Here is a 13,469-nt window from a genome sequence, read left to right as displayed (position 1 = left end):
TATCTTGTGTTATGTGTGTGCCTGTGTATGTGTGTTAAATCATATTGTTTTATGTTCAGTTACTTAAGGTTGAATGATGTTGCTTTAACCTATCAATAGATTGTATTATGATTATGTGATCATTTAACTTTTCAAAAATCCTTGGACATTAATCCAATAAAAATGTGTTCAGGACTAGGGCTGTAAGCTTAGTGGTAGTGTGCTTGCATAGCATGCCTGAGGCCTGAGTTTGATTTCTAGATCAGGAACAATAGTTCATTTAATGTTCTTAATGCTGTCTTATTGATTATTACTACTAACTACTCACTGTGAAATAATTCTGATCACCCGAGGTAACAGCAGTGTTCCTAAGAACTGTAGGTCAGCCCCAGTGTTTAGTGATAGGCCCCCATTTTTAGCTTTGTAGATATGAGCCACTCATTGGGAAAAATTCATTCTAAAGGGTTTTTTTTTTCAGATGTGTACAATTTCATGCAATGCCAAATGAACGCATTAAATATTCAGTAATGTAACTCAGGCTTTGAGAGTCAGGTCAGTGCAGATACCTATCTCAGATGAGAGCGGAATCAGATGGTCAGTTGCAGAGATGCACTTAGGCTGTTGCACTTTGACCATGGTAAATTACTTCCACAGAGTAGTCTCTCCTTGCTTGACTCTCTAGTCTTTACAATCCTAGACCCACTGCATTCTACCATGAACACACAAGAGACCAAAGTCTGGTAAGATATTGGGGCATTGTCTTCATGTAGAAATCATAGCTCGAATGATAGGGGTGAATTCAGCAGATTTAAAAAATGAACCTAATGTAAACAGTGCAAAACACTTGCTGCTTGGTAGTAGTGGTGTTATATATTATTCATTAGGTCCCTTTATTGTTAGGTCAAAGTAAAAAGAAAATCATTACACAGGCTTCCTTACACAGTCATCTCAAATACAGTGAAATGTTTTCTTTTCTATACTATATTGCCAGTTCCTTTAATAAAAAATGTATGTTCCCACACTTAATTATAAGTTCATCATAAAAGAATTTAGGATTAATTCCCCAAATTAATAAATTTTTATGAGTCTCGGGAACTTACAAAATTTCAATATCCAGGTTGTTGGAGGAAAAATGACTGACTTAGGACGCCTTGGTGCTTTCATCACCAAAGTCAAGAAGGGTAGCCTTGCAGATGTGGTTGGACACCTTAGAGCAGGTAAAGTTTTGTTTTTTTTAACATTTAAACAATGTGTTCTCTATGCATAAGTTGTGAATTTCAATTTGGAGCTATTTGTTTATATTTGAGAGTTAAATTACTAATTAATTTGAGTGCATGAATACACTTTCTTCCTAATAGAGACACTTTCCAATTGCAGTAGTAGATAAGCATATATAAGTAGCAATTTGGAGGCAGTTAGAGGAGAAATCCTTCTTGTTTATGAAAAAACACATATTTGCAAAATAATGAGGGATTATTTTCATAACATTGCTACAAAACTTCAAATCTAAAGCTTTGTGAAAAATATTCTACATCACCGTGTAATTGTTTAATCTTTAATTACAGTAATTACTGAAGTGTTCCATAATGGTCCCAAAACACTTATTTCAGAGTGGTATTTTTCATAACACATAATGATAAGTTTTCTATGCAGATCATTCATAAAATATTTGCTGATTTAAATGTGACATGTATTATGCTCATGACAAAGTTCCGCTCTGGCATTTGGAAATGGGTGTAGCTTATAACCTTACCACAGTGCAGGAAAATTACTTAATATATCCACACGTGCCACAAGCTCAGTGACAATGTGCTTTAAAATCTACTTTTGGGAAATGGTTTGCTTTTCATTTTAGTTCACATCATATTACCATATTCTGGTTTATTTCACTTTAGAGTTTAGTAGAAATCTTTGGTAAGAGAGATTGAGTATTAATAACCCATAGAAGACCGTTCCTTTAGAAGTCAGTAAGGGTTTGTTTGGAATAGAATTTCCGTTGTTTAATGCCCTCATGGCTAATAGCCTGAGAAACTGAAATGTGAAATGATAGAAGCTCAACTAAAATAATTATAAAACATAGAGGTGTGCTTTTCACTTTCAGCAATTATTTGAACAAAGTAAAGGTTTTTTTGTATATTCAATTTTACAGTCTGCTGTATTTTATTATAATATAGAAATTTGTTTTCCTTCTATTTGCCTGTAAGCCTCATTGGCCACCAAAAAACTGCAGGCTGTTTTTATTAGTATGACCTTAATTCAACATTTGAGTCTTGTTTAATCTTGCCATAACTTTCTGTAGTCCTGCTCCCATTCAAGTGTCTGCACTTCACTGTGGCTTAATTCGACCACATAAAACACAAAATCAACACTGATTCACTCCTTAGTAAGACCATTCAGTGTCTCGTGATCTTCCTTTGTTAAGGTCAGAACTCTGCAGGTTTGTCCCGCACTAGCATTTCCAGCTCCCCAGCTATGTCAGTCAACCTGTAGGTTTCTGCAAGCTGTTTCCCACCTATAAGACTCGATCAACTCCTGTTAATCTACCTGGCTGCTCTTCTGCTATACCTTTCCATCCTTCAACATTCATCTAAAGTTGCCACAATTCAAAAGTGTTTCCTGATCTCCCAGCTGAACCAGTGATTCATTACTACCTCTCTGGGACCACTTGGCTCTACTTCTGTTCCTCAAATGAACTCCTGTCATTGTATGTAATATATTTACTAAGGTTGTTTGCGTCCGTATTGTTTCTCCACGACACAATATAAAGACAGTGAAAGTATCATTTTCATCTTTGTATCCTCATTATCTAAATCCTTGCCTAAAAAGTGTATCAATTTATAAATAAGTAGCATTAAAGAGACCACTTTCTGGCATGGGATCTGTTTGACCTATAAATAAATAAACATGTATTAATTTAATTTGATACTAGAAATTATGCTGTGAGATTGCTGTATATGTATAAGAAGGAGAATTTTATAATGCAGTACTTTTGCAAAATACTAGTTGCAACTGATTGCTAGGTAATAAAATCAAATTAATTGTTTATATTCATCATTTTAAAAATGAAATAGAACATAATAAAATAGGAAATAGGGTAAGTATCATTTCATACATTATTTTTCTAGCCTATATATGTATGTGCACATACATATGTGTATATACATGCATATATACGTATTTTATGTTATATATGTGTACTGAGCCATGATGGAAGCTTTTTCTTTTCTTAAACAAAAAAATTGAAAGCAATCTGTTGTAAATTTGTAATTATTTTCTTTCTTTCATTTTCTCAGCAGTGAGGTATATTATTGGATATTTGAAAAACTTTTCTAGGTAACTGCTTAGAGTAAATTACTACAAGTTATTTATGAGTTGGTTATAACCATACTGTTTTACCAAACCAAAGCAGGAACTGTGTTTTTCAATAGTCATGTTTTACCTTTGAGCAAAGACACACCTGGAAGAAAAGAAGAATTACTTTAAGTAACCATAGTAAACAAAATTTTTCCTATTTTTTGGTGAAATTCACCTGTCCCAAAACTAAAAGATGTCATATTCATACCTATATACTTAAAATGCATAATGATATTGGTTCATTAGTGTAACACATATTTACTTAGCTCATAATATTTTCTAGATACTAAGAACAACAAAATAGCATGAGCATAAAAAAATATTTAAATTTAGTCTCCCATTGTAAATTGAACCGTCCTGGACAGGGAGCCATTTGGGACCTCATATTGCTATATATATTTTTGAGAATACACCTTTGTTTCCAAATAACTATGGTGAAAACTCTATAATACCTTATATTAGGTTATAATACCTACTGTTAGTTTTTAGCCCATATTTTTTCCGTATTTTTTCTTGATTAAACTTGGACTAGCTAACAAACTAATTTCTAGTATATTTTTTGTTTTGAATTTTTTTTCTATTTGTACTTTAATACTCACTGCATATTACATATAGAATGTACATGTTTTGAACATCTGGAAGTGGGTTAACTGTCATGCAACAGTTTTACATCTGCTTGCTTTGTAACTTTGCCATAGCTACCTGTGTTGCCCCCTGGGTGTGAATCCAAATCCTTTCATGCATTTTTATTCTGTTGTGCATCTAGTGAAGAAAATAAAGCATGATTTATAACTGAAAAACTTCATGCTAACAAGTGTTAATTGCTGTTTTTACCAAAAATAAAACAGGATTTATGCACCGTTTAATAAGAGTCTTTCACATATGATGTGTCGCCTACATTTATTATATGGAAGGCATGCTGCTGGTTGTTATTTTTAATCTTTCCAAATAGGCTGTGCTAATTCCATCCCATAGCATGAGATTATTTTTATATGATTTCTGGTATATCTCAAAAGATAAGGGCAGTTTTGTATTATACTGTTTCCAGTGACCAGTAATATTTTGGGAGGAAGAAAAAAGGAAAAAAGATAGAAAAGAATGAAGGTGTTTAGAAGAACCATTTAGCTGACATTAATTATATGGCAGTTGATTTGCTTTTGAGAGCAGAGCCTAGAAAATTAAACTATTTGTATATGTTTTGCATTTCTTTGTTAAAAAAAAGAGAAAAGATAAGAAAAATAAACAGAATATATAAGGTAAAAAAATACCCTTTTTTTTAAATTCAAGGGGATGAAGTTCTAGAATGGAATGGTAAACCCCTGCCGGGAGCTACAAATGAAGAAGTTTACAACATTATTTTAGAATCAAAATCAGAACCTCAAGTTGAAATTATTGTTTCAAGGCCTATTGGGTAAGGCTAAAAAAACTTACTTCTTAAGTTTAGTTAATTACATGTATTAGCAGGGTTTTAAAAAGAATTCTATACATTCATAGAGTACATGCTAACATGGACAGTTTTTTCATCAATTATGGGAATACATCTTAGGTTTTCAAATTTTCTTAAGTTTTTCAACTAGACTACTGGATTTGCATCACTACATTTTAGAAGTTCCACACATTTAGCAATTATAATATCAAAAACACTAATATGTACTTTTCACAAGTGAAATATTGAAGTAAAATATTTTAGTGGCAGAACTACCTGTTGTTAGTAATTCTAATTTAATGAGTAGCATTTCCTTTAAGGAATCAGTAGCAAACTTATCTTCTTGTGATATGTAAATTTCATGATTTTGTATGTGTACATGAACTTTTTATTATTGTACAAAGGACAGAATATTTTTCCATAGACATCAATGAGTGGGTCCAATTTTATTTAAAATCAAGCAAGACATTAAATATTTTGATATTTGAATTGGTCATAATAGTTACTCTTATAATTTTAAAACCTCAATTTTCAACATAATTTAATTGTTCACAACCAATAGAATATATCTGTCTTACATCCCCCACAATGTTAGCTTTTTCTAGCAAACCCACAAAGTCCAGAGGAAATAGTCATTTGGACAATGTATAGTTTTTAGAAGGCATTTTGAACAATCTCATTATAGTTGGCTTAACTTTTGAATGTAGTCTTGGAAATTACCTTTATTTTCTTACTCTCCAAGATATTATAGAGCCATTAATTCAAGACTTTTTATGTTGAAAATCTGCTAACCTTAATGTGTTCATGAATATATGTCAATGCAAAACATACAAGAAAATATAATTACCCTAATTTCAAAGAAATGAAAAGTATAATCATATACCAAAGAATAATATTAATATATAAAAATTCTAAAATAAAGGCAAGCTTATAATCAATTTTAAGTGGTGATTATTGAGTCAACATTGAAGATGTTTGCAAAAGTATTGTACATTCCTTGTAGATTTCTTAAATAGCAGTATGATTTATGCTAGTTTTACATGACATATGTTCTAGTGGTAAGGGAAATAGAAGACTGGAAAAGAGGTAAGTAAAATTGGAAAATGAGTAAAAGTACAAAAAAATAAAATTTAAAATAAAAGGCTATGCTTACAATCAAATACTTTCATATATAGATATCTATCTATATATAGTGGTTTAACAGTAACAGCTAAAATTCTGGTTTATACTGGCTTAAGAAGTCAATAGGCAATTAAAGTAGACTGGAAGAAGGTTATTTTTACTTTTGTATGAAACTTACCTGCAATGTAATCATTTGCAGAGCCAAACCTTAAATTATCATGGGCTCTGGAACTTAACGAACATGGAAAACACAGGTTATATTTGAATAAAAATCAAATCTGGCATCAGATTTCTAATTAATAAATTATTGGAGTAATTTTAGTTATTTTGAATAATTATGTTCAGTGTCAGTGTCCAGCAATTGCAATTAATATAAAAGGTAAACACACATGCATTTGTAAGTCCCTGGTGCAGTGATTTCAGGAATCATTCCAAATTAACTTCCAGGCACATTGATCACCATAGTCAGAGGCATCAGCCATCTTGAGGTAGTGACTATTTTTTGAGCCCACCAAATACCATATCCTTGATCTTTATACTTTTGTAATTAAAACTGCCACATAATTTGTGAATAGAAGTAATTAAGGTATGTATGAACATAAAGTGAAAATTTGTGTGAAAATATTACTGAAGCAAATAACATTATTTATTTACTTTAACTTCTTTTAAAAGTCACTTTAACTTCTTTTAAACAACTTCCTCCGACCCCTGCCCTTGCCCTTCAAAGACACATAAAATCCAAAGTCTATACTTTGCTTTAGAGTACCAAGTTCTGATTTTCACTATTGACCATGAGGCTAATTTTCAATGAATTTATGCTGTCTAAGAAATGAGTGATCTTGAGTCTTTTAATAATTTATTCCTATTGGGTTCAATGAATTTAGAAGAAACTAGTAGGGGTATATAGGTGTTTTCCTATGCCCAAGGTATTACAAATTAGTCTCTTAATTATAAACTCATACATAAGTTCATTTATATAAATCATTAGTTACATGAAAATATCTATAACAAAATATTTTATAAAATGGATAACACAGGATGTTCTATCATTTGTAAGCAGTTTAAATTGTAGGTGGTTATAAAATTACTTTGCACATAAAAAGGGAAAATGAGACAGCAAAAAAAAACTGTTTTTATTTACATTCTCCCCAAAAGTGTAAAGAAAAATTTAAGTGAAATTAGGTTACAAGGTAAGTGATTAGAAGTTCTTAAATAATATGCTGATAATTCTGTTGGCATTTACTAACTCCAGTCTGCTTTAATATGTCATGTTAATTCTTTCATATTATTAGTCTTCTTAAATTGATACTAAGATATCTTTGGAAGGAGAGGTAAAGTAGTATTATGCAGTACAATCCCCAAATCAAAGTGGTTCAGGGTTCTTAAGGTCACACTAGATAATGATTAAAATTAGGTTATCTTAAATATTTCTTCAGAGTAATTTGTGAGTATGGCAGGAATGGGTGTTCTCACAAGTCACTTTCTGAGCACATAATAAATTGCCATATATTTAGCTAACGTCAGCATAGAGATACAAATCTCTATTAAGGGTATATATATGCATGTATATTATATATGCACATATATAAGAGTTTTTGGCTTTTGTTGCAAGCTTGAACCATCTTTAATTTTCAAAGCAATTCATCCTTTTAATTTTATTAACTTTTGCCCGTGGTATTCATCATGTCATTTTCTTACCAAGATGTTTCCATCCCTTTCATTCAGTAAACTCTTTCAGATGTGTTTGTAAAGCATATTACTGATTTGTAAAATTTATGTCATTTTGATTTTCTAGAATTGAAGTGAAATATTATCTTTAACATTTTTTATTTCCAAAACTTACAGTTTTGGTAGTAAAAATATTGTGGAGATTTTATCCACAATATTAGTCTGATTGTTGTCATCTTAAAGTGTTTTGCTATTAAATATATAAAAAGTTGTTTTTATTGCAATTTTTGTGTGGTGTTTGACATTCATGAACATTAGTAGTTTCCTAAATAGTAACCCTCCTTCATTTTTACATCTATAAGACACCACAGGATTTTCAAGTCACTTAAGTATAATGAGTGGCCTGTTGATTGATTGCCTCAGGCAGGGTTGCATTCCTAATGGGATTTTCACCAGACCCTGTTTCTTTTAGTGACATCCCTCGGATTCCTGAGAGCTCCCATCCTCCATTGGAGTCTAGTGAGTATAGGATTTCTTTGTTATTATAAAATATATTGAAATAAATTGAAAAATAAATATTTAAAATTTTCTTCACTTACTTGATATAAATGAATTGGTATTACTACACTAAGGCTGTCTTCACTGATACCAAAACTTAGCAATCTTGGCAATCTTTGGAAACCCAAAGTTCTACTTCACTCAGCATTTCTTCTTTTACTCTTTCTTGTTGGTATACAAAAATCTTTAGCAGCACCCATCTCACAATGATTAACACAACAGGCACCATCTGTAGTGTGTCTCATGAATGCTTTATTCATATGTGGATTTATCATGCAAGAGTCCCCCAGAAATGTAGAAACAAATGAGTAGGACCTCTTATTATATCTTTAAAATATCTTTAAAATTGGAGATTATCCCAAGGGTACAAAAATAACTTCCTAGAGCCACCATAGGTCCTATTACCAACTAGTATTACTACTTTATACAAATTACACATGTATTTAACATTTTGTAAAATCATTTATTCTTCATGCTTAAAAGTGTTACTGAATTTTAACATTTTTATTAGCATATAATAATTGTACCCAGGGTATACATTGTGACATTTACGTATGTGTTTACAGTGTATCTTAGTTAGATTCACCCCCATTCTCCTTCATCCTCCCTCTTCCCCTGCTTAGAACAATTTCAGCAGGTTTCATTCTTCTATTTTCATACATGAATACAAAATACACCCAACATATTTTCCCTCCTTCATCCTTTCCTTATGTCTACGCCACTTCCCACTGTTACCCACCCCCAGTCAGGACCTGTTTTAACTTCTTATCCTTTTTTTAAGTGTGTATTGATAGTTCAAGGGGTTTTGCCTTGGCATTTCACACATGCATATATTGTGCCTTAATCATATCAAACCCCTACCCCCATTTCTTACTTTTTCTCTGGGGCCCTGCTCCCTGTTCAGCAGCTTAAGGTGCGTTGCCTTGTATTATCTTCATACACAGAAGCAGTGTTTTGATATTTTTCACTGTCTAACTGAATTTTTTTTTCTTACTGTAGGTTCAAGTTCCTTTGAATCTCAGAAGATGGAAAGGCCTTCTATTTCTGTTATTTCTCCAACAAGTCCTGGAGCTCTAAAAGATGCCCCTCAAGTCTTACCAGGGCAACTTTCTGTAAGTACTTTCTGTACATATTGGAGACCGTTAGTATTTGCTCACTGTTTGGTGTATCTTTAAACAAATGCCTGACTTTTCTTGAGGCACACAATAAATCCATAGTCATTCGAGATAATACTGTATTCATCAGTTTTTATGCATTTCTTCAACTATTCCTTTATTTATATATAGAAATACTTATTGAGTACCTACAGTTTACCAGATGTTCTACATATGCATTGGCAACATAAGTATTGTTATGTGCCAGTGTTGAGGGTCCGTGCCTTCACAGGCAGGAGAACTGGCTCGTGAGGCAGCTGAATGATGAGCCAAAGTCGGTATAGGAAGTAGGAGTTATTAGAGAGAAAGGAAAGGCTACAGCTAGAGAAGCACAGTGGAGCCCGGAAGCCAGTATCTCTCTGCACAGGTGAAGGCTGGGGGTTTTTAAGGATGTTCTAACTCTGGGTTAGGTGGGTTTTTCTCATTGGCTATGGATTCTAGGGCTTTCTCCGGTGAACTGGTTTGGTTTGCACCTTTATTGGGGAAGGAGAAATAATCTTGACAGCATTTTGCTCATCAGCCCTGTGGCAGATCTGTATCTCTCCTTTAGGATGCAGGAATGCAGGCCTCCATGGGGGATGGGATACTCACTCATCTGCCTTAGGCCTCCAGACCCAACAAATCCCCACTCTGAGACAAGCACCCAACTGCTTTTGTGGAGAGGGGTGATGACTCATCTAGCTGCTTCATGCTGACAATGGGGCAAGGGGGAGCATAGGGGAGAGGGTACTTGTCTCAGGGGTTGACCAGTGTAGTCTCCAGGGGCCCCCCCGAAAGAACAGGATGGAGGGCTTATGCCTAGGCAGAGGTGAGTATTCCTTGACTAAAAGCTGGAGTTTGATCCATTGGACCTGCTGAGATATAAATCTGGAGAGAGATTTATTATTCAAGACCCAAATAGGAATATTAGTAGGAGCATAAAACAGTATCTGGTAAGGGCTGTATATCTCAGGATCCAGATTCTGCAAAGTCCTGTAACTCCCAAGAAAGCTCTAAGCTGCTTTATGGTATGGGGAAGAGGGAAACGGAAGTTTGGGTTGATTCACTCATGATTCAGGGAGTGAGTCTGTCCCTTTAAGACCACACCTAGGAAGGTGACCTGTGGGAAACATAATTAAGCCTTCTTCTTAGAGACTGTATCCCCGGGAGGCCAGAAAGTTTTGAAAAAGATTAATTGCCCTACAGATGAGGGGCTCTGTAGCTCTGCACAGAAGTACATCATCAACATACTGAAGAAGGGTGGCCTCTGGGTAGTGCCAACCTAGTAAGTCTCCGGTTAGGGCCTGTCCACAAAGATGAGGGCTGTCTCTAAACCCTTGTGGTAAAACTGTTCAGGTTAGTTGCTGTGAAGGGTTTGTGGAATCTTTAAAGGCAAACAGGAGCTGACTGTCAGGATTTAGGTTAAATGTAACACTTTTGGATAAAAGAGAGCTTTAGCTCATTATTTTATATAAATTTACACTTTTAACTTTGTAAATGTTTGTACCATATTTAGATAAAGTATAGACACAACACTGTTACAAGGTGGTCATTTAAGACACATAGCAAATATGTAAATGAACTGATTTAGTAGTACTTAAAGCTTGACACGATCAACAGAAAACACAAGTAATTACTTTGATAAAATCTTTCCAATTTACAGTTTTCTGTAGATGTTACTCAGAACAGAACAATATTAAGATAGCCTTGTTATTTTATAGACATAGAGAATTAGATTTTAGTTTGACATGACCCTAAAAATCTTTTAGGCAACTGTTAGATTCTAGTCTACTTTAACTTTGTCACACACTGAAGCTTTTTAGTATACACTTTTAAAATTTATTCAGATGTGCATACAACATTCTAAACCCTTTGATGGTTTGTCCTTATTCCTCCTCTCCATATTTGGAACAATCTTTAAGACAAACCCTCTTTATAAAATCCTTTCTTGTCCAAAAAAAAAAAAAAATTCCTTTTTTCCTTTAACTTCTCAAAAAAATACACTCAATAACTCTATATATCCTTTCTACTTGTTTACTTTGTAACTTGTATTTTAAAATTAACTTTTATAAGAATTTTAAATTTGTTATAGGGGCTGGAGCAACTAATTAGTAGCCCTTTTTTTTTTTTTCCCCCTGAAGGAGGGAGCAGCAGAGATAGCTGCCTGGGGGGAGGAGAATTTGAGCTTTTAGTTGAGATAGTAAATCCCATCCCAGCAGGGGCACTGGAGTTTCAGGAATTATGAGGAAAGAATGACAGAAGAGGAGGTCTCCCAAAGACCAGGCCAGAGGCCGGGTAAACTAGCACTCTAGGGGCTGGCCAGATATGCCCCCAATGATAACCTTGTTATTGGACTGGGGACCGGGAGAGAAAGGTAAGGCAGAGAAATGGGCTCCACTGTCTAGTCAGAAAATGACCTTTTACTTTTCTGCCATTATGGCTACCACGAGGTTCCTCAACATGGATGCCAAGAAGTGGAGCATGGACAGGAGGCCAGGACCCATCAATCCATAGGAGGTGGTACCTCACCTTCCATCTGGAGACAGACGGGGGCAATTAGACCTCTAGTGGTTATGTTTGCAGAGAGGGCAGGGTCCTGGTTGGGGGGCAGGGCTGTCTCCCACACTGTCCCCCTTCTGTCCACCATAGTAGCAAGTTCAGGATGCAGGCCTCAGTCGGTGGGGCCCTCTCTGAGAGCAGCAACGAGGCCGTGATGTCTCTTATCATTTTCTCTCCTGTTAGAAAGGTCCCGGTTATAATATACAGACATGGCTAGCCGTATTAGTTGGTTCAATGACTTTTTCCCATCAGCCACAGACTTTGAGTTTTTTATGAATATCTGGAACTGACTGAGTTAGAAATTTATTTTTGAGGAGAACCTCTCTCATCTGTGACAGTGGGTCCCCTGTGGTATGCTTTCTGATAGTGTCTTTAAGATGCTGTAAAAAGGTAAAGGAGTTTTCTTCAGGGCCTTGCTATACTACAGTCACCTGGGAATAGTTTAGAGGTTTAACTTTGGTTCCTTTTTTAGCCCTTCCACTATGAGATGGATTAAGTGGCATTGACGCCATTTATCTTCCTTACAACGTTTTTTTTTTTTTTTATTTAGCAAGGCCGGGGAATTGAACCCAGGGCCTTGCATATGCTGGGCAGACACTCTCCAACTAAGCTATGTCTTCAGCCCCAAATATCCTTTTTTTGGCTCTCCTGAGATTTGAACTCAGGGCTTTATGCCTGTAAAGTGGCACTCTACTGCTTGAGCAACACCATCAGCCCCCTTTACTATTCTGATTTTTAGTGTGGATCTGTCAAGAGGACTGCCTGTGCCCCTGTAGGTGTAGGCACATTTGTTCTCTCATTTTTAGGTGCCATGGGTATTGGGGTTCATTGTAAATGGTAATCATTTCCAACCTGAGTGGCCTGGGCCAGAACACATTACTTTTCTAATGAGGAAAGAGTTTGGTATAATAGAAGCATAATGTCCTTCCATGCCAATTCAAAGGTTTGGATCACAGAGGTAAAGGCTTGAAGGTATTGGTCAGGTGCATCAGTATAGAGTCCAGACGTTTTTTAATTTCTCTTAGATCTGATAACTGGAAGGGACATAGATTTGCCCTCTTCCTACCATTGCCTGTTGAAGGGGAAGCACCAATTAGGAGGTTCTGAATATTGGGGTGGCTTAGGAGGTAGGGCAAAGGGTGGAGCAGTAGGGGTGGGGGCCTTGCCATTGATGAGCTTTTCTGGTCCTCCTTCCCCATGTTTATTCTGTGGCTTACAAAGAATGGCCAGTATTTGAGTACCTATATAGCAATGATGGTGCCAATCTGGGTGGTCTCGGAGATAAAAGAAAATTTATATAAGGGACCTCGGTTTACTTTTCCTCCCTTTTACAGAAAAGGTCTAATTGGAGTATGGTATTGCAATTTAAGGAACCCTGTGAAGGCCACTTCTCTTGGTCACCCAAGGTATACTGAGGCCAGGCCTCAGTACAAAGCTTCCAACATTTCCTTTCAACGTGTCAATAGACAGACCAGAAGACTGGAAGGGGCAGGTCCCATCTAGAAAGACAAGAAAACAATAAACTGGGTCAGCTCCCTGCTTGTCAGCATCCTGACTGGGAATGACCTTACTAACAAGTCCAGGCGCCCTGTCCCATGACTCCCCCTGCCCCCCCCCCGCCAATCCATGGTCAGGACCAGGGAAAGTGAACTGGTTGGAGAGGCTGTTTA

At 35.4% G+C, this 13,469-nt stretch overlaps 1 protein-coding gene across 46 annotated transcripts in view; it reads left to right on the top strand.

Annotated features, from left to right (window-relative positions):
- Nucleotides 1–13,469, top strand: part of Rims1 (regulating synaptic membrane exocytosis 1) — a 405,270-nt gene that overhangs the window by 260,193 nt on the left and 131,608 nt on the right. For all 46 annotated transcript variants that reach the window (XM_074080134.1, XM_074080111.1, XM_074080175.1 and 43 more), the window contains 4 exons: nucleotides 1,097–1,196; nucleotides 4,621–4,744; nucleotides 8,022–8,068; nucleotides 9,107–9,219. In XM_074080134.1, coding sequence (XP_073936235.1) covers nucleotides 1,097–1,196; nucleotides 4,621–4,744; nucleotides 8,022–8,068; nucleotides 9,107–9,219 — 384 coding nt within the window. The remainder of the gene's footprint in view (nucleotides 1–1,096; nucleotides 1,197–4,620; nucleotides 4,745–8,021; nucleotides 8,069–9,106; nucleotides 9,220–13,469) is intronic.

Source organism: Castor canadensis, chromosome 1, assembly GCF_047511655.1.
Source record: "Castor canadensis chromosome 1, mCasCan1.hap1v2, whole genome shotgun sequence".
In the NCBI taxonomy this organism is placed as follows: Eukaryota; Metazoa; Chordata; class Mammalia; order Rodentia; family Castoridae; genus Castor; species Castor canadensis.
Note: the sequence above shows the minus strand (reverse complement) of the source record. Positions and strands in the feature narration are given on the sequence as shown.